We start from the raw sequence: 27,326 nt of genomic DNA, 5'->3' as shown, positions 1-27,326 counted from the left end.
ATTAATGTAAGTAGTGGTTTGTTAACCACAAATAGCTGTGGTAGCTGAATTTGGTCTGATTTTTTTTAAGTGGTATGTAAAAGTTTTTAAAAAGTTAAGCGGCCACTTGGTAAATTAACTCTTGGGCTTTAATTAACTTCAGCTAATTTGAAAATTAGATAATTGATTTCTTCAGCCTTTGACACTTATTTTAATATTGCCTTTTTTAATGGAAAGCTGAAGTTAAAAATGTAATAAAGTTATAAAAGGTTATAACATTCATCAGAACTAATGTACTTTTGATCACTTCGAATGTTTACTTTGCATTTACCTGTCTAATAGGTGAATAATATAACCCGGAAGGAATAATACAACAAACCTTAAAAATAATTACATATATCTAAGACAGACATTCAACTCAACTTCCTGCATAGGTTATAAATTATGCCTTTTATTGAACTATACAAAATCATGAGGGGTGCAGACAAAGTAGACAGTAATGGTCTTTTTGTCAGGGTAGGACAGTCTGAAACTAGACTGCATGGATTTAAGGGGAAAGGAGAAAGATTTAAGAGCAGTGACCTTTACTTTAGTCAGAGGGTGGTAAGTCTGTGGAACTTGTTACCACAAGTGACTGTGGAGGCCAAGTCATTTAAGACAGAGATAGATAGGTTCTTGACTAGCCAGGGCTTCAAAGGGTATGGAGAGAAGGCAGGGAAGTGGGGATGACTGGAAGAATTTAATCAGTCCATGATTAAATGGTGGAGCAGACTCGATGGGCCGAATAGACGACTTTTGCTCCTATATTTTATGGTCTCACCCACACAGCGGATGGTGGGCATGTGGAACAAGCTGCCAGAAGCTGTAAAGGCAGGTTTTAAAGACATTTATTCAGGTACATGAATATAAAAGAGCTGAGGGATACGAGCCAAACACAGCCAAATGTGACGAGCTCAAATGGACATCTGGGGAGGCATGGGCAGGTTGGGTTAATGAGCTTGTTTCTGTTCTGTACTCGATGGCTGTTACAATTTTAAACATTTTACTCAGATTAATATATCTATTTGATCATTTCTAGTAGTATTGAATGCTGATCTGTAGTTGGTAAAGAGCATCCTGATGTCCAGATGTTCCAGGATTGAGTGAACAGCCAATGAAATGGTAGCTGCTTTGGACCTGTTGCTCCAGTAGGCAAATTGCCTCTCAGGCAGGAACTGATACGTTTCATCACCAACCTCTCAAAACACTTCATCACTGTGGATGTAAGTGTAACCGGGCGATAGTCATTCAGACAGATCACCATGCTCTTCTTGGGCACCGGTATAATTGAAGCCTGCCAAGGCGAGAGGTTAAAGACCTCAGTTAACACACCAGCCTGTTGATCAGCACAGGTCTTTAGTACATGGCCAGATACCCTGTCCAATCCTGCTTTCCATGGACTCACCCTCCTGAAGGCAGCCCGAATGTCAGCTTCGGGGATTGAAATCATAGTTTCATCAGGGGATCTGGGAGTTTGCAATGGTTCCTCCATGTTCTGACACTCAAAGCAACCACAGAAGGCATTGAGCTCACCTGGAAATGAAGCCCTGCTATTTCCCATGCCGCTTGATTATCTTTTTAGGATGTGATAGTATTCAAGTCCTGTCACAGCTGTCGCGCATCACTCTCTGACTCGTTTGGTCAGAAATTTCCACTTCACCCATGAGATGGGTTTCCAGAGGTTGCATCTACACCTCTTGTAACTTCCTTGGTCACTATACTTGTATGTATTTGCGGGTTTCAGATCTCATGATTCATCTTGGGCTGCTGTTTGTGGAAAATGCTGAATAATTTAGTGGGGACGCACTCACCAAGAGCTGTTTAACCATTAGTGTGGGACAGAATCAAATGCTTTATGGTAGTCAATATAACAACATGAAAGATTTCTACTTTTCCACTGAGCTTGATTTAGAATTACAGGATCGATTACCAGCTGTTCTTTACATCCTTTCTGCTCTCCTATATATTGTAATTATCTCAGTGAGTGATGATTAGTTGCGAGATGCATGATGTTACAAATTTATATATAGTTTGTAAACAAGTAATACAACAATATTTACAGTCATAGAGTTATAGCAAAGTACAGCACAGAAACAGGCCCTTTGGCCCATCTAGTCCATGCCGAAACCATTCAAACTGTCTACTCCTATCGATCTGCACCGGGACCATAGCCCTCCATATCCCTATCCAAACTTCTATTAAATGTTGAAATTGAGCTTGTATGCACCACTTGTGCTGGCAGCTCTGAGTGAAGGAGTTTCCCTTCAATTTCCTCTTAAACTTCTCACCTTTCACCCTTAACCTATAACCTCTAATTGTAGTCCCACCCAACCTCAGTGATAAAAGCCTGCTTGCATTTACCCTATCTATACCCCTCATAATCTTGTGTACCTTCAGAAAATCATCTCTCAATCAGAATCAGGTCTATTATCACCGGCATGTGTCGTGAAATTTTTTAACTAAGCAGCAACAGTACAATGCAATATACGAGAATACAGAAAGAAAATAAACAAATAACCAAGTAAATCGATTACGGTGTGTGTATATATATATATATATACACACACATATATATTAGATTAAAATACTGCAAAAACAGAAATAATATATATTTGAATAAAGTGAGGTAGTGTTCATGGGTTCAATGTCCATTTAGGAATCATAAGGCAGAGGAGAAGAAGCTATTCCTGAATCACTGAATGTCTGCCTTCAGACTTCTGTACCTCCTTCCTGACAGTATCAATGAGACAAGGGCATGCCCTGGGTGATGGGAGTCCTTAATAATGGACGTCACCTTTCTGAGGCACTGCTTCTTGAAAACGTCTTGGATACTATGGAGGCTAGTACTCAAGATGGAGCTGACTAATTTTACAACTTTCTGTAACTTCTTTCAGTCCTGTGCAGTAGCCCCCCCACCATACCAGAGAGTGATGCAGCCTGTCAGAATGCTCTCCATGTACATCTATAGAAATTTGAGCGTTTTTGTTGACAAACCAGATCTCTTCAAACTCCTAATGAAATATAGCCTTACCTTTTTTGTAGCTGCATCGATATGTTGGGACCAGGTTAGATCCTCAGAGATCTTGACACCCAGGTACTTGAAATTGCTCACGCTCTCCACATCTGATCCTTATTTGAGGATCAGTTCATGCTCCTTCGACTTACCTACGTTCTAAAGAATACAGTCCTAACCTATTCAATCTTTCCTTATGACTCAGGTCCTCCAACGTCCTTGTAACTTTTCTCTGTACTCTTTCAACCTTGTTCACACCTTTCCTCTAGGCAGTTGACTAAAATTGCGCACAATACTGAAAATTAGGGCTCACCAACATCTTATATAACTTCAACAAAACATCCCATCTCCTGTACTCAGTACTTTGACTTCTGAAGGCCAATGTGCCAAAAGATTACGTTAAATTATGGAACTGTACTCCCAGATCCCTTTGTTCTACCACACTCCTCAGTGCCCTACTGCTCTGTACCTCATGTAAAACACACCCTGATTGGTCCTACCTCACACTTGCCTGCATTAAATTCCCTGTCATTTTTCAGCCCTTTTTTTCCAGCTGATGCAAACCCGTCTGCGAGCCATGATAGCCTTCCTCACTGTCCACTACACTCCCAATCTTGGTGTCATCCACAAATTTGCTGATTCAGTTCACTGCATCATTATCCTGACCATTGATATAAATGACAAACAACAAAGAACCCAGCACCAGACCCTGCAGCACACCACTAGTCACGGGGCTCCAATCAGAGAGGCAACCCTTCACTACCACCCTCTGGGGTCTCCCACAGAGCCAATGTCTGATCCAATTTACTATCTCATCCTGAATGCTGAGCGACTAAAACTTCTTGAACAGCCTCCCATGCAGGATTTTGTTAAATGCCTTACTGAAGTCCATATAGACAACATCCACTGCCTAGTCCTCATCCTACCAAAGGGTCTCAGCACAAAACATCGACTGTACTCTTTTCCAAATATGCTGCCTAGCATGCTGAATTCCTCCAGCATTTCGCGTGTGTTGCTTGGATTTCCAGCATCTACAGATTTTCTCTTGTTTGTCTTCATGCACTGCCTTTCCTGGTAACTTCAATGAAAAACTCGAGATTGGTTAGACATGACATGCCAAGGATGAAGCTATGCTGACTATTCCTAATCAGACAATGTCTATCAAAATACTTATATATACACAAACTACAGTCACCTGCACTATGTCATTCCCTTACAGCAGATTCAGCCTCACACACTATCTCACTGGTACTTCTATGCACTGATGAAGGAAACTTTCCTGAACACCTTTGACAAACTCTATCCTATCTAGTCCATTTACAGCATGGGATTCCAAGTCAATATGTGGAAAGTTAAAATTACCTAATATAATAACCTTCTGTTTCTTGCAACAGTCTGCGATCTTTTTACAAATTTGTTCCTCTAAATCCCTAGGACTGTTAGATGGTCTGTAATACAGGCCCATTAAGGTGGTCATACCTATCTCTTTTCTCAGTTCCACCCATAGCGCCCCACTAAGTTCTCCAGTGTGTCCTGACATGGCACTGCAGTGACATTTTCCCTGACTAGTAATCCCTCCTTTAATCCCTCCCACTCTGTCATATCTAAAACAACAGTACCCAGAGTACTGAGCTGCCAGTCCTGCCCATCTCACTAATGGCTACAACGTCAAAAATCCATGTGATAATCCATGCCCTGAGCACATCCGCCTTTACGCAGCTCATGACATTAGTCGCACCATGCTCAACCCTTTGATTCCTGACTTTGTCTAAGGTCTTCCAAACATCTGCCTCCATAACCTCTCCACTAACTGTTCTGGCACTCTGGTTCCCAGTCCCCTGCAACTCTAGCATTAACAAACCTTCCCACTAGGATATTAATCTCTCTCCATTTCAGGACCAATTTCCCCCAGGATTAATAAAGTATGACTATGACTATGACTATAGGCGCAAACCATCCCTTCTGTACTGGTTCCACCTTCCCTGGATGAGAGCCCAATGATCCAAAAATCTTATGCCCTCCCCCTACACCAACTCCTTAGCCATGTGTTAAACTGTACAGTCTTCCTAGTTCTGGCCTCACTAGTATGTGGCACAGTTAGCAATCCCCTGAGATCACAATGCTGGAGGTCCTACCCTTTAACTTAGCACCTAGCCCCCAGAACTCCTATGCAGAACCTCATCACTCGTCCTACCCATGTCATTGCTACCCACATCGACCATGACCTCTGAATGTTCACCCTCTCACCCTCCCACTTAAGAATGCTGAGGTCTCGATCCATGATGTTCCAGATCATGGCACCTGGGAGGCAACATACCATCTACGAATCTGATTCTCATCCATAGAACCTCCTGTCCGTTCCCCTAATTAATGAATCCCTTATTACCACAGCATGCCTCTTCTCTCTACTTCCTTTCTGAGTCACAGAGCCAGAGACCTGACTGCTGTAACTTTCCTCTGTTAGGTCATTCCCCCCAACAGCATCCAAAATGCTATACTTGTGGTTGAAGGAGAATGCCACAGGGCTACTGTGTACTGGCTGCTTAACCCCTGACCACTGAGATTTTCCTTTGCTAGGTCATCTCCCTCCCCCCCAACAGTATCCAAAGTGGCATACCTTGTGCTGAGGGGGATGGCCACAGGAGTACTCTGCACTGGCCATTTAATCCCTTCCCCCTTCCTGACTGTCACCCAGCTTTCTGTGTCCTACACCTTGGCTGTCACTTCCTCTCTATATGTCCTATCTGTCACCCCTCAGCCTCCTGAACGATCTAGAGTTCATCCAATTCCAACTCAGACTCCTTTACTCAGTTTGTTCAAAACTGCAGCTGGATGCACTCCGAACAGTTGTAGTCTTCAGGGACACAAGGTCTCCCTGCCATCCCACATCTGCAAGAGGAGCATTTAACTATCCTGCTTGGCATCTCTACTGTCTGAACTGAGCAAAGGTAAAGAAGGGAAGAAAAAATAAACTTTACCTCGAGTTTTTCTTTGCTTTCTCTGAATGAAGCCTCTCTTCACTGAAACCTCAAAGAGCTAAAGCCCCAAGATCACCACTCGAACTCTGCCCACTCAGAAGATGGCCGCTGCGCTTACCTCCACCTTTCTTAAATTTGCTCTTGCTAATCAATCACAAATGCTGATTGGTCACTGGTCACAGCTCAATTACACTGCTGTGCTCAACACTGCCTTTTTCTATGCTATCAAATGGACCTGACTGAAATCCTCTTCTCTCACACTTCTGATGTCTGGATTAGCTGCTGGTCAAAGCTCAGTTTTGATGGCTGTTTTGTGATTTCTGCTGTAGGTAAGAGCTGGAGTGCATGGGTTTTCTCCGGCTCCTCTGGTTTCCTACCACAATCAAAAGGCATCCCGGATAGGTTAACTGGTCACTGTAAATTGTCCTGTGTCTAGGTTAGGTTTGTCAAGGGATGCAGGGGCAGTGTGGCTTAAGGGGCTAGATAGACAACTAGATTAAATAGATAGGTTAGATAATTACAGGGATAGATAGAGAGATAGATACATTTTTTTTTAAAACCCTGGCCTGGAAGATTTTGGGCATTTTGTATCAGCCCCAAATGGAAAATTATTCTGACTAGAAAGCAATGGAAGTTTCAGGGGGGACATACCGGTCCGGGCTTCCTGTGACTCTGCACGGTGAAATCAGGACAGAAGAGCAAGTCAGCAATAGCAAGCAACAGCGACTCAGCCAGAGGACGAGCGGTCTCATCATCTCCCTCAGAGGCCTAAATGTACAAACAGGAAAAGAGACATTAGCATGAGCACTACACCATCTGAGAGAAAGAACTACCATACTACAAATTCTCTTGAATGAAGGAAATGTGCAATGATAGCTGCTCATAGAATCATAGAAAATCTACAGCACAATACAGGCCCTTTGGCCCACAAAGTTGTGCCGAACATGTCCCTACCTTAGAAATTACTAGGGTTACCCATAGCCCTCTATTTTTCTAAGCTTCATGTACCTGTCCAAAAGTTTCTTAAAAAACCCTATCGTATCCACCTCCACCACCGTTGCCGGCAGCCCATTCCACACACTCACCACTCTCTGCGTAAAAAACTTACCCCTGACATCTCCTCTGTACCTACTCCCCAGCACCTTAAACCTGTGTCCTCTTGTGGCAACCATTTCAGCCCTGGGAAAAAGCCTCTGACTATCCACACAATTAATGCCTCTCATTATCTTATACACCTCTATCAGGTCACCTCTCATCCTCCGTCGGTCCAAGGAGAAAAGGCTGAGTTCATTCAACCTGTTCTCATAAGGCATGCTCTCCAATCCAGGCAACATCCTTGTAAATCTCCTCTGCACCCTTTCTATTGCTTCCACATCCTTCCTGTAGTGAGGTGACCAGAACTGAGCACAGTACTCCAAGTAGGGTCTGACCAGTGTCCTATATAGCTGCAACATTACCTCTCGGCTCCTAAATTTAATTCCATGATTAATTAAGGCCAATACACAATATACCTTCTTAACCACAGAGTCAACCTGTGTAGCTGCTTTGAGCATCCCGGACCCCAAGATCCCTCTGATCCTCCACACTGCCAAGAGTCTTACTATCTATATAATACTAAAACTCTCATGCTCTGTCTGTCTGTTTGTGACCTCCAATTAGCGCAAGTGTAGCATTACAGCGGCACTTTTTTTGCCTAAATCGAATTAAAATGTGCTAATTTACAGAATGCAGGCAAAGTTCAAGGTTACATATTCACATAAAATTGCTCATTCCCCAAAAATCAACAGGCTGGCTTTCATGGAACCGATCAGCCATCCTGGAAATCAGGACGCGACATTCCGACGCATCGCACGGCCAGCCTCAGCAGCGACACCTACCAGAGCAAAAGGGCAGGGCAGCTCTATTTTGAGGGGTCCACATTCTGCTAATCACCATCAGCATGTGCAGGATTGGGACAGATCTAACTGCCACCCATCAATAAGAGATAATTAAATCTTACTGTAATGACATACTTCGAGACACCCGTAAAACCCTTTGCTGCAGTCAAAGGACAGTGGTGACTAAATCACGTCCATTTAGGAGAGCGCCACATCATCAAGAATAATCAGCATCCTTTGGTGTTAGTGCTTCGTATCTTCTATCCAGCATTAGGGTAAAAAAAATGGTCAGCCTAATTATGCCACGTGGAAAGGGAAGGGTGACATTATGGTCAAGAGATGACACCAAACATCGTCGGGAAGTAGCAAGGAGAGGGAGGGAACAAGAATCGGATGAGGCCAGGGCCAAACGACTCCAGGATCAAAGGGTCAGGACAAAAAAAGATGAGAGAAGAAGAGACAGAGGAGGAGAGGCATGCACGTCTCCAGGATCAGAGATAAACAACAAACAGTAGAAGAGATGAAGAGACGGGGGATGAAAGGGCTGCACGTCTCCAGAATGACAACGAGAAGCACAAGAATGGCAGATAAACCAGAAATGATGCCATCAAAAGTGTCCTTCCTTCAACAAGGAGCAGCTATATTTGCTTTGCTACGCATCGTTCTTCTTTAATAAACTGAAGTTTTCTACTTCAGTTTCCAAAGCAAAGCAATACCAATAGCATTCAGGAAAATTTAACGTTCATTCTGGTCACATCAGACTGCACCATCCTCCTCTCAAAGGGTGCCCCAATGGGTCACCCCGTTTTAGTTAAAACTATATTCTGGCATCATATTTGACCTACCAAAGTGAACCACTTCACACTTATCTGGGTTGAACTCCATCTGCCACTTCTCAACCCAGTTTTGCATCCCATCAATGTCCTGCTGTAAACTCTGACAACCCTCCACACTACATACAACACTTCCAACCTTTGTGTCATCAGCAAACTTGCGAACCCATCCCTCCACTTTCTCATCCAGGTCATTTATAAAAATCACGAAGAGTAAGGGTCCCAGAACAGATCCCTGAGGCACATCACCGGTCACCAACCTCCATGCAGAATATGACCCATCTACAACCACTCTTTGCCTTCTGTGGGCAAGCCAGTTCTGGATCCAGAAAGCAATGTTCCCTTGGATCCCATGCTTCCTTACTTTCTCAATAAGCCTTGCATGGGGAACCTTATCAAATGCCTTGCTGAAATCCATATACACTACATCTACTACTCTTCCTTCATCAATGTGTTTAGTCACATCCTCAAAAAATTCAATCAGGCTCATAAGGCATGACTTGCTTTTCACAACGCCATGCTGACTATTCCTAATCATACTACACCTCTCCAAATGTTCATAAATCCTGTCTCTCAGGATCTTCTCCATCAACTTACCAACCACGGAAGTAAGACTCACTGGTCTATAATTTTGTGGGCTATCTCTACTCCCTTTCTTGAATAAAGGAACAACATCCACAACCCTCCAATCCTCCGGAACCTCTCCTGTCCCCATTGATGATTCAAAGATCAACGCCAGAGGCTCAGCAATCTCCTCCCTCGCCTCCCACAGTAGCCTGGGGTACATCTCATCCGGTCCCGGAGACTTATCCAACTTGATGCTTTCCAAAAGCTCCAGCACATCCTCTTTCTTAATATCAATATGCTCAAGCTTTTCAGTTTGCTGCAAGTCATCCCTACAATCACCAAGATCCTTTCCCATAGTGAATACTGAAGTAAAGTATTCATTAAGTATCCCTGCTATTTCCTCCGGTTCCATACACACTTTCCCACTGTCACACTTGATAGGTCCTATTCTTTCAAGTCTTATCCTCTTGCTCTTCACATACTTGTAGAATGCCTTTGGGTTTTCCTTAATCCTGCCCGCCAAGGCCTTCTCATGGCCCCTTCTTGCTCTCCTAATTTCCTTTTTAAGCTCCTTCCTGTTAGCCTTATAATCTTCTAGATCTCTAACATTACCTAGCTCTCTGAACCATTTGTAAGCTTTTCTTTTCTTCTTGACTAGATTTATTACAGCCTTTGTACACCACAGTTCCTGTACCCTACCATAACTTCCCTGTCTCATTGGAACGTACCTATGCAGAACTCCACACAAATATCCCCTGAACATTTGCCACATTTCTTCTCTTCTTTTCCCTGAGAACATCTGTTCCCAATTTAAGCTTCCAATTTCCTGCCTGATAGCCTCATAATTCTCCTTCCTCCAATTAAACTCTTTTCTAACTTGCCTGTTCCCATCTCTCTCCAATGCTATTATAAAGGAGATAGAATTATGATCACTATCTCCAAAACGCTCTCCCACTGAGAGATCTGACACCTGACTAGGTTCATTTACCAATACCAAATCAAGTACAGTCTCTTCTCTTGTAGGCTTATCTACATAGTGTCAAGAAACCTTCCTCAACACACCTAACAAACTTCACCCCATCTAAGTCCCTTGCTCTAGGGAGAGGTCAATCGATATTTGGGAAATTAAAATCTCCCATCACAACAACTCTGTTATTATTACACCTTTCCAGGATCTGTTTCCCTACCTGCTCCTCAATATCCCTGTTACTACTGGACAGCCTATAAAAAGCACCCAGTAAAGTTATTGACCCCTTCCTGTTCCTAACCTCCACTCACAGAGACTCCGTAGACAATCCCTCCATGACGTCCACCTTTTCTGCATCCGTGACACTATCACTGATGAACAGTGCCATGCCTCACCTCTTTTGCCTCCCTCCCTGTCCTTCTGAAACATCTAAAACCTGGCACTTGAAGTAATCATTCCTGTCCCTGAGCCATCCAAATCTCTGTAATGGCCACCACATCATAGCTTCAAGTACTGATCCACACTCTAAGCTCATCAGCTTTGTTCACAATACTCCTTGCGTTAAAATAGACACATCTCAAACCGTCCATCTGAGTGCGACCCGTCTCTATCACCTGCCTATCCTCCCTCACGCACTGTCTCCAAGCTTTCTCTATTTGTGAGTCAACCTCCTCTTGCTCGTGGCCAGGTTACTGGTTATGCTAAGGGTGAAGCTTTATTTTTTTATGTTATTCATTTATTTTATTTAGAAATACAGCATGGACAAGCCCTTCTAGCTCAACAATCCACACCACCCAGCAGCCCATAGATTTAATCCTGGCCTAATCACAGGACAATTTACAATAACCAATTAACCATGGGAACCTTGGGAACTTGAGAAATCTGTACATCCACCAGACCACAGCCATCATCGTTTCCACTGTGGCGGTTTGTCCTTTCTAACACAAGTAACATATTCATTCAACCTTTTCCCTCAGTTCTCATCCACCTTATTTTCCCTTCCTAGCCCTCTGCTCTGACACCTGCATTCCAAACTCCAGAGCCATTTGTTGCCACCCACCATCCCCAGAGCCCCCACTCTGCAACCAAGAGTCTGGTTCCTTCATTGCCTTACTTATCCCCCCTGGCCTCACCACTCTTCACTCAGCAACCCATGCAGGAGAGTAGAGGGCCATGAATATCCAGTAGAATACTTCAACTGGAGTAGTACAGTTCCACAAACATGAGAAAATCTGCAGATGCTGCAAATCCAAGCAACACACACCAAATTCATCTATGGAAGAGTAAACAGTCGACGTTTCAGGTCAAGACCATTCATCAGGACTAGAAAGGATTAGGAAAAGTCAGGTTAAAAAGGTGGGGGGAAGGCAGGAAGGTGAAACTGGGAGAAGAGGAGGATGTGATTGAGCAGCTTGTGGTTGAGCCCACTACGAGATCAGCTATTTTGGATTGGATGTCGTGCAATGAACCAGATTTGATTAGGGAGCTTATGGTAAAGGAACCCTTGGGAGGCAGTGATCATAATATGATGTAATTCACCCTGCAATTTGAGGGAGAGAAGCTAAAGTCAGATGTATTAGTACTACAGTGGAGTAAAAAGAATTGACAAAGGAGCTGGCCAAAGTCGACTGGAAGGAGACACTATCCAGGATGCCGACAGAGCAGCAATGGCTGGAGTTTCTGAGAGCAATTCCACAGTGCAAGATAGATACATCCCAAATAATAGTATTCCAAAAGGCAAGACGACACAACCACGGCTGACAAGGGAAGTCAAAGCCAACATAAAACATAAAGGCACAAGAGAGGGTAAATAACACAGAAATAAAAATACTGTGAAGTTAAAGGATTGGGAAGCTTTTAACAATCAACAGAAGGGACAACTGAAAAAAGCCATAAGGAAGAAACAGATAAAATATTAAGTTAGCTGTCCAACAACATCAAAGAGGATACCAAAAGTGTTCCCAGACATATAAAGAGTAAAAGAGAAGCAAGAGTAGACATCCAACTGCTGGAAAATGACACTGGAGAGGTAGTAATGGGGGACAAGGAAATGACGGATGAACTAAATAAGTATTTTGCATCAGTCATTACTGCAGAAGAGACCAGCAGTATGTCGGAAGATCTGCCTGAAAGATGACCCCAGCGAACAATGCAACCGACAGTGAAGTCCTTCAGACAGTTCACAAAACTACTTCTTTCAAAAATGATTCCACTAAGCTACATGTGATTGGAACCTGTGATGCACATTTTGATGGCATGGTTTTGGGCCGATTGAGCAATCTGGCACTTTGCTGTCTCTGAGGGAATTCAGTGAGATTTGGAGCAAAATGTGCTGTCTACAGGCCAGGAAACCTGGAGACGAGGTGCATGATCAACATCATACTCGTCGATCTCAGTGATTAAAGCATCGAGCTAGACTGAAATTGATGAGGACAAGAGCAGAAGGCGAGCGGGTGTTCAGCAACTTCTCCTTGCGTTTGACTGGTCTCACTCTCCCTCTAATTTGCTGCTGCCGGAGTCTTCGGTATTGGGCAAGGTTGGATTGGCAGGATTTGTAGACTGGACTCATTTCACACCATAAGACCATAAGATATAAGAGCAGAAGTAGGCCGTTTGGCCCATTGAGTCTGCTCCGCCATTCAATCATGGATGATCCAATTCTTCTAGTCATCCCCATTCCCCTGCCTTCTCCCCATACCCTTTGATGCCCTGGCTAATCAAGAACCTATCTATCTCTGCTTTAAATGCACCCAATGACTTGGCCTCCACAGCCACTCGTGGCAACAAATTCCACAGATTTACCACCCTCTGACTAAAGTAATTTCTCCGCATCTCAGTTCTAAAAGGATGTCTTTCAATCTTAAAGTTGTGTCCTCTTGTCCTAGATTCCCCTACCATGGGAAATAACTTTGCCATATCTAATCTGTTCAGGCCTTTTCATTCGGAATGTTTCCATGAGATCCCCCCCACCATTCTTCTAAACTCCAGGGAATACAGCCCAAGAGCTGCCAGACGTTCCTCATACGGTAACCCTTTCATTCCTGGAATCTTTCTCCTGTATCTTCTCAGAACCCTCTCCAATGCAGTATATCCTTTCTAAAATAAGGAGCCCAAAACTGCAGACTATACCAAGTGTGATCTCACGAGTGCCTTATACAGCCTCAACATCACATCCCTGCTCTTATATTCTATACCTCTAGAAATAAATCCCAACATTGCATTCACCTTCTTCACCACTGACTCAATGTGGAGGTTAGCCTTTAGGGTATCCTGCACAAAGACTCCCAAGTCCCTTTGCATCTCTGCATTTTGAACTCTCTCCCAATCTAAATAATAGTCTGCCCATTTATTTCTTCCACCAAAGTGCGTGACCATACACTTTCCAACATTGTATTTCATTTGCCATTTCTATGCCCATTCCCCTAAACTATCTGTCTCTCTGCAGGCTCTCTGTTTCTCAACACTATCCGCTCCTCCGCCTGTCTTTGTATTATTGGCAAATTTAGCCACAAATCCATTAATCCCATAGTCTAAATCATTGACATACATTGTAAAAAGCAGCGGTCCCAACACCAATCCCTGTGGAACTCCACTGATACCCAGCAGCAAGCCAGAATAGGATGCCTTTATTCCCACTCTCTGCTTTCTGCCGATCAGCCAATGCTCCACCCATGCTAGTAACTTCTCTGTAATTCCAAGAGCTCATCTTACTAAGCAGCCTCCTGTTCAGCATCTTGTCAAAGGCCTTCTGAAAATCCAAGTACACCATGTCTACTGCATCTCCTTTGTCTACCCTACTTGTAAGCTCCTCAAAAAATTGCAGTAGGTTAATCAGGCAGGATTTTCTTTTCAGGAAACCATGCTGGTTTTGGCCTATCTTGTCATGTGCCTCCAGGTACTCCATAATCTCACCCCTAACTATCGATTCCAACAACTTCCCAACCACTGATGTCAGGCTAACAGGTCTATAGTTTCCTTTCTGCTGCCTCCCACCCTTCTTAAATAGGAGAGTAACATTTGCAATTTTTCAGTCATCCGGTACAATGCCAGAATCTATCGATTCTTGAAAGATCACTGTTAATGCCTCCGCAATCTCTCCAGCTATTTCCTTCAGAACTGCACATTCACTTCACATTCTTCACTTCCCTGCCACTCTTGAATGTCCGGTATACTGCAGATGTCTTCCACTGTGAAGACTGATGCAAAATATGCATTCAGTTCCTCTGCCATCTCTGTGTCTCTCATTACAATATACCCATCGTTACTCTGTATTGATCCTATATCTTCCCTCAACTCTCTTTTACCCTTTATTTTTCAACACCCATTCCAGCACAGCCGATCCCCTAGTGGGCTCAACAACAAGCTGTTCTAAAAAGCCATCGCTTAGACATTCTACAAATTCTCTCTCTTGAGGTCCAGTACCGGCCTGGTTTTCCCAATCCACTTTCATGTCAAAATCATGACATGTCATGACATGTCATGACATTACCCTCCTGACACACCTTTTCTATCTCCTGCTGTAATTTGTAATCCACATCCTGGCTGCTGTTTGGAGGCCTGTATACAACTGCCATTAGGGTCCTTTTACCCTTGTCATTTCTTAACTCAACCCATAGGGACTCTACAGCTTCCGATCCTATGTCATCCCTTTCTAATGATTTAATATTATTTCTTATACACAGGACCACTCCACCTCCTCTGTCTGCTAACCTATCTTTCCGATACACCGTATATCCTTGGACATACAGCTCCCAATGGCAGTCATCCTTTAGCTAAGTTTCAGAGATGGCCACAACGTCATACTTGCCAATCTGTAGCTTTACTTCAAGATCGCCCATTTTATTTCTTATGCTGTCTGCATTCAAACATAACACCTCCAGTCCAGTATTTGTTGCTTTCTGTTTTAACTGCACCATGCCTCTATTGCCCTATAACTCATCCCACTGGCTGTGATTATGCTTCATCTCCTTCCTGTCCTTTCTACCATCTCTGTTGCATGATATCTTTGATTTATTTTGGGGGACTCCGCCTACTGCCCAATGGAGTGACACACATTTTGTGTGGCTGTGATTAATTCTTCCTTTTCCCCAGTTTAAACTTTGAATTGTTAACTTTTATTTGTCAGATCTTAGAGGGGGATAGTTGTTATTATGTCACAAGTTTTAAGAAGTGGAAAGCAGCTTCCTGAATCCAGCAATGGAAAGGGGAAAACTTCAAAAGGAAAATCAGAGGATATGCCTGTTTGGGCTGAGCGTTTAGAACATTCACTGATGGTTCTCGACGGGAAAATAGACAACACAGTAAAACTTGATGAAGTCTTCTAAGATGAAGTCATTACGAGAGAGTTTTCAGTTTGTGCAGGAAAATATTATTTCCTTGAATTCTGATCTTAAGGAGACAAAGCGTCAGATAGCGGATATTTTAGCCCGCTTGGAAAAGTCTCAACATAAGATTATCGATTTGGAAGCAAAATCTCATCCGAATAATATTCGAATTGTTGGACTGAAGGAAGGATCTGAGAGTGGGGATTTATTGGACTATTTTGCTAATTTGTTTCAATCTCTGTTTCTGGATATTTTACCTCAACCTCCCGATATTGAAAGAGCGCATAGAATTTTCACTTCAAAATCTCAGGATCCGAATAAACCAAGGTCAGTTTTGGTCAGCTTTCTTCATTTCAAAGTTAAAGACCAAATCATGAAATATGCAAGGAAACACAGAGTTTTTAAATTCAAGGGTTCTGAAATTCATTTTTATGAAGATTATCCTCGGGAAGTTATGGACCTGCGGTCTAAATCCGCTCCAACCATGAAGATAGCCTATGATAAGGGATTATTCCCATCACTTCGCTATGCAGTCCGATTTCCCAAAGATTTGACTCCATGTGTTTTTCTGGACCCCAAAGCAGCATTGGACTATGTTAACTCTATTTCGGTTGCAGCTGAGGTTTGAATGGTTTTAGGTCTGCTGAATAATTGTTATTTCGGAAAAAAAACAAGCTTTGAAGATTTTTGATTTGCTTAAGATGTCCTCTGATCGATGGACCATTTAAAGGATATGTGAACTTTTTGATGTGACTGATGAATGACTTTTCCGAAATCTGTTTGGTCTACTGAGCGAATTATCACAGTGGACAGATTGTTAACCGGTTTGATTACTTGTTTCTATCCTCCTTTCTTTTTCATTAATTAATTGATAGTTTTCATAGCTCATAAGGACTTTTTCTTATATAGACATAGTTGGGAGTGCTTAGTAGATAGATATTTTGCTTTTTTTTCTAAAAACAGCTTTTCATTAGGCATGCAAGTTAAATGGAAAATGGTGCTGATTTTTCTTTGTTAGAGATTACATAGGCATTCTTCTCTTTGTTTAATTTTATTGTTTTGGCATTTTTGGAGATTGTTTCTGCAATCCCCAGCTTATTTTTTAAGGATTAAGTATAAACAATTTTTTTCCTCTGCAGGGCTTTCCTATTTTAGGGCTGTGTGTTTCTTTTTGTTACTGGGAGGAGGAATTAAGGAAAGCTTTTAAAATCATCATTATATAATGGGCAGCTCACAGAGTCTCTCTTCTTTTTTACTTCTATGGGGACGCATTTCAGCTTTTTTCTTTTGCCAAATTTCAGGTCTTTCTGGGTGGTGGGAGGACTGGGGTTAGTTTTGAGTTATAAGATTAATTGTAGGATTAATTTTAGTTTTTGTTATTGTATTTCTTTTCCCCCATTAGAGAGTTCCAGAGCATGTGTGTTTTCTATATGGTTATACTTATCACCACCAGTTTTGATTAGTCCGCGTTGGTATGCGTGTATTTATGTGTTAAATAAAATAAAAATTTTTTATGGTAGCTAAACAGATAAACATTATAAGTTGGAATGCACGTGGTTGGAATCATCCTACTGAGCGAAAGAAGACTTTTAAAATCATTAATCAATTCCAACCCGATATAATTTCTGTTCAAGAAATGCAAATCAAAACAGGCGATCAAAATAGATTTTTTAAAATGTGGAAGGGCCTTCAATTTCACACTACTTGTCAAAATAAAACAAAGGGAGTATCTATTTTTATTAAATCTAATATTTTATTTATCCAAGAAGACATTGCGCCAGATATTAATGGTAGATTTTTAATTGTTAAAGGAACAATTTGTAATAGAAAAATTGCCCTGGTTAATTTATATGGACCTAATGTAGATCTTTTGTTTTTAAAAATGAATTTGCTTTATTGCTGGATTTAAATAAATATATGTTGTTAATGGGTAGTAATTTCAACTGTTGTTTAAATCCTTTGATTGACAAGAGTTCAACCAATCTGCATCACTTATTAACTTTTTTTTAATTGATTATGGCCTGGTTGAAGTTTGGAGACATTTACATCCTAATGACAGAGATTATTCTTCTTTTTCCACATGTACACAAAAAATATTTGAGAATCGATTATCTTATAGCTGATCTCCGACTCCAAAGTCGAGAAATGTGAATATGATGCTATCATTTTCTCGGATCATGCGCCTTTAAGCTTAGCTTTTGAATTGAATGATGTTGTTTTTGCAAATTTGCCTTGGCGTTTTCCAGAAAATTTAGTACAAAGTTTGGACTTTGTCAAATTTATTGAGACTCAGATAAAAGATTTTTTTCTTTTTAATAATACGGGAGATGTGTCAAAATTGATTATATGGGATACATTTAAAGCATATTTGCGCGGTCATATAATCTCTTATTTAGCTAAGCTTAAGAAACAGACAAAAACAGGGTTAGATAAGATTTCAAAACAAATTAAAGACTTGGATAATATTTATGCAATTTCTCCTAATATTGATTTATTCAAAGAGTTGAACTCCAATCACAATATAATTTATTATTAACTTATCCTATCTAAAGAAATTTGCTTAAATTGAAAAGTCAATTTTATGTGTTCGGAGATAAAAATAATAAGCTATTAGCATCTCAATTAAAAGCAGCTAGAGCCAAAAGACAAATTTTAAAAATTCGTAAGGGAGACAGTAGTTTAGCATGTAATTATGAAGACATTAATAAAATTTTTCAAGACTTTTACATTGAACTTTATAAATCTCAGTTTCCAGTTGATTCTTCCAAAATGAATGCCTTTTTACAAAAGATCGATTTTTCTCGAAGTTCTGTTGAAGATCAACAAACTCTTGATGCTCCTATTACTGAAAACGAAATTCAGAAAGCTATTTTTTCAATGCAATCCGGTAAAGCTCCTGGACTGGATGGTTATTCTGCGGGATTTTATAAAAAATTTGAAAAATTGCTTTCTCCATATATGTTGGAAATGGTTAAAGGTTCTTTTTTGATAGGAGAATTACCTCCCACATTTTATGAAGCTTCTATTTCTTTAATTCTAAAGAAAGATAAAGACCCTACTGACTGTGCTTCATATAGACCTATTTTATTATTAAATGTGGATGCTAAAACTCTTTCAAAAATAATGGCTAATCGGCTGGAGACTATTCTAGCTAAAATTATCTCTCAGGACCAAACAGGTTTTGCAAAGGGCCGTTATTCCTTCTCTAATGTTCAGAGACTGTTAAATGTTATATACTCATCCTTTTCTAAGGCTCCCCAATGTGTTGTCTCTCTCGATGCTGAAAAGCCATTTGACAGAGTTGAATGGAATACTTATTTAATGTTTTAGAGAAATTCGGCTTTGGTATTAATTTTAATAAGTGAATCAGAATGATATATAAAAGCCATGACGCTGAACTCTTCTTCCGTCGCCTACGTCTCCGAGCCTACTTCTTTGGCAAGGATTCCCCTCCCCCTACTGATGACCCCCTCTCCTGTCTTCAACCCTCCTCCTCCTCCTGGACACCCCGCCCGGGCCTTCTACCTTCACTCGATCTTTTCATCTCCAACTGTCGCCAAGACATCAACCGTCTCAACTTCACCACTCCTCTCTCCTGTTCCAACCTCACTCCCTCTGAACGCACTGCCCTCCACTCTCTCCGCACTAATCCCAAACTCACCATGAAACCCGCTGACAAAGGTGGTGCCGTAGTAGTCTGGCGGACGGACCTCTACCTCACTGAGGCCAAATGGCAGCTCTCTGACACCTCCTCTTACTTACCCCTGGAACAGGACCCCACCAAAAAACATCAAACCATTGTCTCCCGCACCATCACCGCCCTTATCAACTCCGGAGACCTTCCATCCTCAGCCGCTAAACTCATTATTCCCACACCCCTTACCGCTCGGTTTTACCTCCTCCCCAAGATCCACAAGCCTGACTGTCCCGGTAGACCCATAGTTTCTGCCTGCTCCTCTCCCACCGAACTTGTATCTGCCAACCTGGACTCCATTTTGTCACCCATAGTTCAGTCCCTCCCCACCTACATCCCATGCCCTCCACCTCTTCAATAACTTCCAGTTCCCCAGTCCCAACCACTTCATTTTCACTATGGATGCCCAATCCCTATACACCTCCATTCCCCATGAAGAAGGCCTCAAAGCCCTCCGCTACTTTCTGGATAATAGACCTCACCAGTTCCCCACGACTACTACCCTCCTCCAGTTGGCGGAACTGGTTCTCACACTCAATAATTTCTCTTTTAGCTCTTCCCACTTTCTTCAGGCCAAGGGTGTAGCTACGGGAACTCGGGTGGGCCCCAGCTATGCCTGCCTCTTCGTTGGTTATGTGGAACAGTCTGTGCTCCAAACCTATTCTGGTACTGCTCCCCAACTTTTCCTTCGGTACATTGACGACTACATTGGTGCTGCTTCCTGCACCCATGCTGAGCTCGTCAATTTCATCGACTTTACTTCTAACTTCCACCCAGCCCTCAAATTCACTTGGTCTATCTCTGACACTTCTCTCCCCTTTCTCGATGTTTCGGTCTCCATCTCTGGAGACAGACTGTCCACTGACATCTTCTACAAGCCCACTGACTCTCATAACTACCTCAACTATACCTTTTCCCACCCCGCCACATGCAAAAATGCTATTCCCTATTCCCAGTTCCTCCGTCTCCGCCGCATCTGCTCCGAGTTTGAGGTTTTCCGTTCCAGGACCTCTCAAATGTCCTCTTTCTTTAAGGATCGTGGTTTCCCTTCGGCTGTCATCAATGATGCCCTCACCCGCATCTCCTCCATTTCCTGCACTTCGGCTCTCACCCCATCCTCCCGCCACCACAACAGGGACAGAGTTCCCCTTGTCCTCACCTACCACCCCACCAGCCTCCGGATCCAGCACATTATCCTCCACAACTTCCGCCACCTTCAACAGGACCCCACCACTAAGCACATCTTTCCCTCTCCACCCCTCTCCGCCTTCCGCAGGGATCGATCCCTCTGCGACTCCCTGGTCCACACGTCCCTCCCCACGGATCTCCCACCTGGCACTTAAGCGCAAGTGCTACACCTGTCCCTACATCTCCTCTCTTGCCACCATTCAGGGCCCCAAACAGTACTTCCAAGTGAGGCAACACTTCACTTCTGAGTCTGTTGGGGTCATCTATTGCATCCGGTGCTCCCGGTGCGGCCTTCTCTACATCGGTGAAACACGACGCAGATTGGGGGACCGCTTCGTCGAGCACCTCCGCTCCGTCCGCCAAGATAGACAGGATCTCCCGGTTGTCACCCACTTCAACTCTGCTTCCCATTCCCATTCAGATATGTCCATACATAGCATCCTCTACTGCCATGATGAAGCTAAACTCAGGGTGGAGGAGCAACACCTCATATACCATCTGGGTAGTTTCCAGCCCCTTGGTATGAACATAGAATTCTCCAACTTCCGGTAATTCCCTCCCCCTCCCTTCCTCCATCCCTATTTCACTCTGCCCCGTCCCCCAGCTGCCTATCACCTCCCTCATGGTTCCGCCTCCTTCTACTACCCATTGTGTTTTCCCCTATTCTTTCTTCACCTTTCCTGCGTATCACCTCCCTGCCTCGCCTCCCCTCCCCCACCCCTTTATCTTTCCCCTTACTGGTTTTTCACCTGGAACCTACCAGCCTTTCTCCTTCCCACCCTCCCCCCACCTTCTTTATAGGGCCTCTGCCCCTTCCCTCTTCAGTCCTGACAAAGGGTTCCAGCCTGAAACGTCGACCGATCTTTTCCACGGATGCTGCCCGACTTGCTGAGTTCCTCCAGCGTGGTGTGAGTGTTTATATAAAAGCCCTATTGCCACTAATTACAGATCTCCTTTTTTTCGGCTTTCGCGGGGTACGAGACAAGGATGTCCGTTAAGTCCCTTGTTTTTTAATTTGCTGTTGGAACCCTTGGCTATTGCACTTCGTGAAACTAAAGATATCCATGGAATTTTCATAAATGGGACTATTCATAAGATCTCCCTTTATGCTGACAATCTCTTAGTTTATATTTTGAATCCTGAAGAATCCATTCCTAGTTTATTGAAACTATTAAACGAATTTGGAAAGTTTTCGGGATATAAACTAAACCTTCATAAAAGTGAATTGTTTCCCCTAAATGATTCTGCTTCTATATATGATGACATTCCATAAGACCATAAGACAAAGGAGCAGAAGTAGGCCATTCGGCCCATCGAGTCTGCTCCGCCATTTTATCCTTTTAGAGTTACGGACTCTTTTAAATATTTCGGTGTTATTATTACTAAAAATCATAAAGACCTTTATAAAGCTAATTTGGTTCCTTTAGTGGATTTTAGGAAGCAATTATTTTGTAGATGGAATCCACTTACACTTTCGTTATCCAACCGAAATCATGCAGTTAAAATTATGATTTAACCAAAATTTTTATATGTATTTCAAAATATCCCTATTTTTTTAACTAAGAAGTTTTTGATCAGGTTGACTATTATTTCATCTTTTGTTTGGAATAATAAAAAACCAAGAATTGGCAAATATCATTTACAAAAATTAAAAAAGGATGGAGGTCTTGCTCTGCTTAATTTAAGAATGTATTATTGGGCTGTTAATATACGTTATATGTATTTTTGGTTATATTGGGCTGATAAAAAATGAACGACCACCTTGGGCTGATTTAGAATTGAAAGCTGTGAAACAGTTTCACTTAACCTCGTTATTAGGAGCTTCTCTACCTGTACAACTGGCCAAAATTGCTAATTTAAATTTATATCCTGTGATTAAGCAGTCATTATGAATTTGGTTCCAGTTTCGTAATTTTTTTTTAATCTTAAAAAATTTAAACTTTTTAGTTTAATTTCTCGAAATTATTTATTTAAACTTTCATTAAGTGATCCTACCTTTCTTCTTTGGAGAAATAAAGGAGTTTATTCCTTCATGGATCTGTTCCAAGAAGGCTGACTGATGTCTTTTGAGAAATTAGTAACTAAATACTCTCTCTCGTATTCACACTTCCTGCAATATCTTCAGGTCAGACACTTCTTACAAGAATATTTAAGTAATTTTCCATATATACAGGATTCTGACCTGTTAGATATTATTTTAAAAATGAACTCTTTAGTGAAAGGTTTTATTGGGAAAATTTGTAATTTATTGTTACAACAGTACAATTATCCTTCACTTAAGATTAAGCAAGATTGGGAGAGAGAGCTTAACATGACCTTGATAACAGAGGATTGGTTGTGGATTTTGAAGTTGGTTAACTCTTCTTCGATCTGTGCCAGTCACTCTTTAATTCAATTTAAAACTGTACATCGTTATTATTTGAAAAGGAGAGACTGTCTAAAATGTTTCCTAATGTTGATAGTCAGTGTGTATAGATGTAAAACCGAGACAGCTACATTAACACACATATTTTGGTCGTGTTCTGTACTGAAACATTTTTGGAAATTTATCTTTTCTACAATTTCTAAAGTTTTAAAAATTAATTTACAACCTAATAAATTGACAGTTTTGTTTGGTATAATCCCTGAATATATTCATGGTATTTCTCTATCAGACCAACATGTAATTGCATTTGTTACATTATTGGCCAGAAGGGCTATTTTATTAAAATGGAAAGATGCCTCTGCTCCCAATTTGATACAATGGTTCTCTCAGGTGATGTTATGTCTTAGTTTGGAGAAAATCAGAAGTCGAACTTTTGATTCTTGATTTGATCTCAAGAAAAGGTGGGGTTCATTTGCCCGCTATTATCATCTGATTTGAGTTAATTAATATGGTTTCCTTCAGATTTTTGCTTAAATGAATTTGAGTTGGTGGATTGACGTTTTTCTTTTATGGAAGCTTGTATGGCGTATAGCTCCGGGGTTGTGCTCCCAGTGGGGTTTTTTTGGGTTTTTTTTTAGTTAGTAGGTGTTTTTTTTTCTCTTAGTTAGCAGGGGTTCTTTTTTTTTAAAAAAAAATTCTTAACACTATTTTTTCTTCTTATTATTGATTTATTGCTTAGCTTTGTTAATCAGTTATTTGCTAATTTAATTCTTTATTGTACCTTTTGACATATTGACTTGATTATCTTAATGTATTTAATTCTTTATTGCAGCAGTCCCCAACCACCAGGCTGCAAAGCATATGCTAACGGGCCGCGAGGAAACGATATGAGTCAGCTGCACCTTTCCTCATTCCCTGTCACGCACTGTTGAGCTTGAACGCACACGAGGTCATTACCCGCGCGTCATCCATGTCAGCGCAGGAAAGAGATCAACTCCTCGAGCTTGCAAATGATGGCCGGCTGAAAGGTATGTTTGACTTAACATCTCTGCCCGCATTCTGGATCAAAGTCAAGGCTAGATATCCTGAGATAGCCACGAAAGCACTGAAAACGTTGCTTCCATTTCCAACGTATCTCTGCAATGAATGCAACGAAAACTAAATTGCGGAATAGACTGGACATAAGGAACCCCCTTCGAGTATCGCTGTCTCCCATCACCCCTCGATAGGACCGCGTTGTTGCAGGGAAACAAGCCCAGGGCTTCCACTGATTCAGCGATATCGGAGTGTTGCAATGATTTTATATGTTCATCCGGGGAAAATATGTGCTGTGTGTTTAATACCCAAACGTTACTTAAAATGTTATGATGCTATTGACTTATATAACCATATAACAATTACAACACGGAAGCAGGTGATCTCTGCCCTTCTAGTCCGTGCCGAACGCTACTCTCACCTAGTCCCACCGACCTGCACTCAGCCCATAACCCTCCATTCTTTTCCTGTCCATATACCTATCCAATTTTTCTTTAGATGATAATATCGAACCTGCCTCTACCACTTCTACTGGAAGTTCATTCAACACTTACTTCAAGCTCCCCTGTCCTCCCCTGATAATTCACTTATCACTATATTCACGCGAGGAAAACATGCGCTGTGTTTAATATTAAATTCGTTAGATAAACCCTTTTAGAAGTGAAATTGAGTGTATTAGCCACTTATCACCGATATTCCGGTCGTGATTAACACCCCCCGAACAGAATCGCCAAAAACGATTTGTGGAAAAAAAATTGGCACGTACACGCACGCGCACTGGTGCCCACACAAAGCTTCATGGTCATTGTAGTCTTTCTCTGGGTAAACCCAATGTATTTGACCGCTACTCTTGTCTGTTGGCAACCCTACCCCACCCCTCGGGTCCGCCAGTCCGCAAGAATATTGTCAATATTAAACCGGTCTGCAATGCAAAAAAGGTTGGGGACCCCTGCTTTATTGCACATATTGACATGTTGACTTGATTATCTTAATGTATTTTTTGTTGATCTTTAATAATAATGAATAAAAAATATAATAAAAATGAAAATGATTTATTTGTTTTTCCCTTCCTCAGCCCTATCACTCCAGTTCCCATCCCCTGCCAAATTACTTCAAACAGCTCTATTAAACCTGCTTGCTAGAATATTGGACCCCTTTGGGTTCAGGTGTAACCCATCTTTTTTGTACAGGTCGCACCTCCCTCAGAAGAGGCCCTGATGATCCAGGAACCCAAAGCCTTGCCCACTACACCAGTCTCTCAGCCACAAATTAATATGCCTAATCATGCTATTCTTGCACTCGTTAGCACGTGGCACAGGCAGAAATCCTGAGATTACTACCCTGGAGGTCCTGCTTTTCAGCTTCCTACCCAACTCACTGAATTCTCTCTTCAGAACCTCCTCCCTCTGTCCACCTATGTCATTAGTACCAACGTGTACTAGGGCTTCTGGATGTTCACCCTCTGCCTTCAGAATACTCTGCACCCGATCCGAGACATCCTGTACCCTGGCAGCTCAGAGGCAACACACCATGTGGGTATCTCTATCAGGCTGACAGACCTCCTGTCTGTTCCCCTCACGATGGAATCCCCTATGACTCCCACATTCTTTATCCTCTTCTCTCCCTTCTGCACCACGGAACCAGGCTCAGTGCCAGAGACCAGATCAGCGTGGTCATCCTCTGTCAGGTCACCCCCCCCCACCCCACCCCACCCCAACAGCATCCAAAATGAGATAATGATTACTGGTGGCCATAGGAGTGCTCTCTACAATCTGAGCTCTTCCCTTCCCTTCCCTGACTGTCACCCACTTATCTAACTCCTGCAGCCTCTGGGTCGCTAATTCCTTGTAGCTCCTATCTATCTCCTGCTCACTTTCCCCAATAAGGTGTAGGTCATCATGGGGAGATCTGAGGTGGAGAGGGTCAGCACCTTTAAATTCCTTAGTATTATCATTTCAGAAGATCTGTCCTGGGTGGAGAATGTAACTGTCATTATGAAGAAAGCACAGCAGCACCTCGACTTTCCTAGAGGTCTGCAAAGATTCAGCATGACAAAAAATCAAAGTACGTTTATTATCGAAGACTTATCTATAGATGAGTGGTGGAGAATATGTTGTCTGGTTGCATCACAGCCTGGTATGGAAACACCAATGCCCTTGTCTGGAAAAACCTACAACAAGTAGTAGATATGGTCCAGTCCATCGTGGTAAAACCGTTCCCATCATTGTACACAGAGTGCTGTCACAGGAAAGCAGCATCCATCATTAGGGATCCCCGCCCAAGCTCCTTTCTCATTGCTGCCATCAGGAAGAAGGTACAGAAGTCTCAAGTCTCACACCACCAGATTCAGGAGCAGTTATTACCCTCAACCACCAGAGTCTTGAACCACAGGTTAACATCACTTGCCACATCACTGAACTATTCACTCTAAACTGGAATCACTTGATATTTATTGCTCATTAATTTATTATTGTTATTACTTTTTTCTCTTTCTTTTTGTATTTGCAGTTTGTTGGCATTTATGCACCTTAGTTGTTTTCCATCCTTTTGGATGTGGTCCTTCATTGACTTTATTGTGTTTCTTGTAATTATTGTCATTGCAAGAAAACGAATCTCAGGATTGCATATGGTGACATACTGTATACGTACTTTGATTAAAAAATTTAGAGAGAGAGAGAGAACCCTCCATGTGTGGGTATTCAAAGACATTGTTAATCTCTCACTGCTATGGTCAGAAGTTCCCACCCGCTTCAAAAGGGCAAGAAGAGCACTGCAAGCTGCCTAATGACTACCATCCAGTAGCATTCACGTCTACGGTAATGAAATGTTTTGAGAGGTTAGTCATGACTAGAATCAACACCTGTGTCAGTAAGGACCTGAACCCTCTGCAATTTGCCCACCACCACAATAGGTCTACAGCAGACACAATCTCAATGATTCTCCACACGGCCTTGGATCACATGTACAAATACCTATGCCAGGATGCAGTTTATTGACAATAGCTCAGCATTCAACACCATCATTCCTACAGTCCTGATCAAAAAGCTACAGAACTTGGGCCTCTATACTTTCCTCTGCTTCAAGATACTCAACTTCCTAACCGCATGCGGTTTGGAACTAACATCTCCAGCTCGTTGACAATCAATACTAGCACACCACAGGGATGTGTGCTTAGCCCACTGCTCTACTTTCTTTACACATGACTGTGTGGCTAGGCATAGCAGAAATGCCTTCTAAAAATCTGCTGATGGTACGGCGTTTAAGAACCTTAGTGACTTCTGGCTGGTGGCTAACGAAGCAAGTACTTAAATGCTATAGGCAACTAAATACTTTGTTAACCACACTTTTTCTGGCAAATGATCATCACAAGTAATAGTCTGTAACTTCCCTTTGGACTTGGAGACAATTTGATGTGGCAAGGCGAGGCAGCAAGTCCGTCGCCAAGAATGTGGAAGAGTGTGATAGAC

The 27,326-nt window shown here is 42.1% G+C and overlaps 1 protein-coding gene across 1 annotated transcript in view; it reads right to left on the bottom strand.

The window, feature by feature from the left end:
- The window catches only part of LOC140187201 (protein HID1), a 251,216-nt gene that overhangs the window by 165,979 nt on the left and 57,911 nt on the right, over positions 1-27,326 (bottom strand). Inside the window, exon 4 of the mRNA XM_072242269.1 lies at positions 6,661-6,777. Coding sequence (XP_072098370.1) covers positions 6,661-6,777 — 117 coding nt within the window. The remainder of the gene's footprint in view (positions 1-6,660; positions 6,778-27,326) is intronic.

This window comes from Mobula birostris, chromosome 24 (assembly GCF_030028105.1).
Source record: "Mobula birostris isolate sMobBir1 chromosome 24, sMobBir1.hap1, whole genome shotgun sequence".
NCBI classification, from domain to species: domain Eukaryota; kingdom Metazoa; phylum Chordata; class Chondrichthyes; order Myliobatiformes; family Myliobatidae; genus Mobula; species Mobula birostris.
This window is presented reverse-complemented; position numbering and strand designations above follow the sequence as displayed.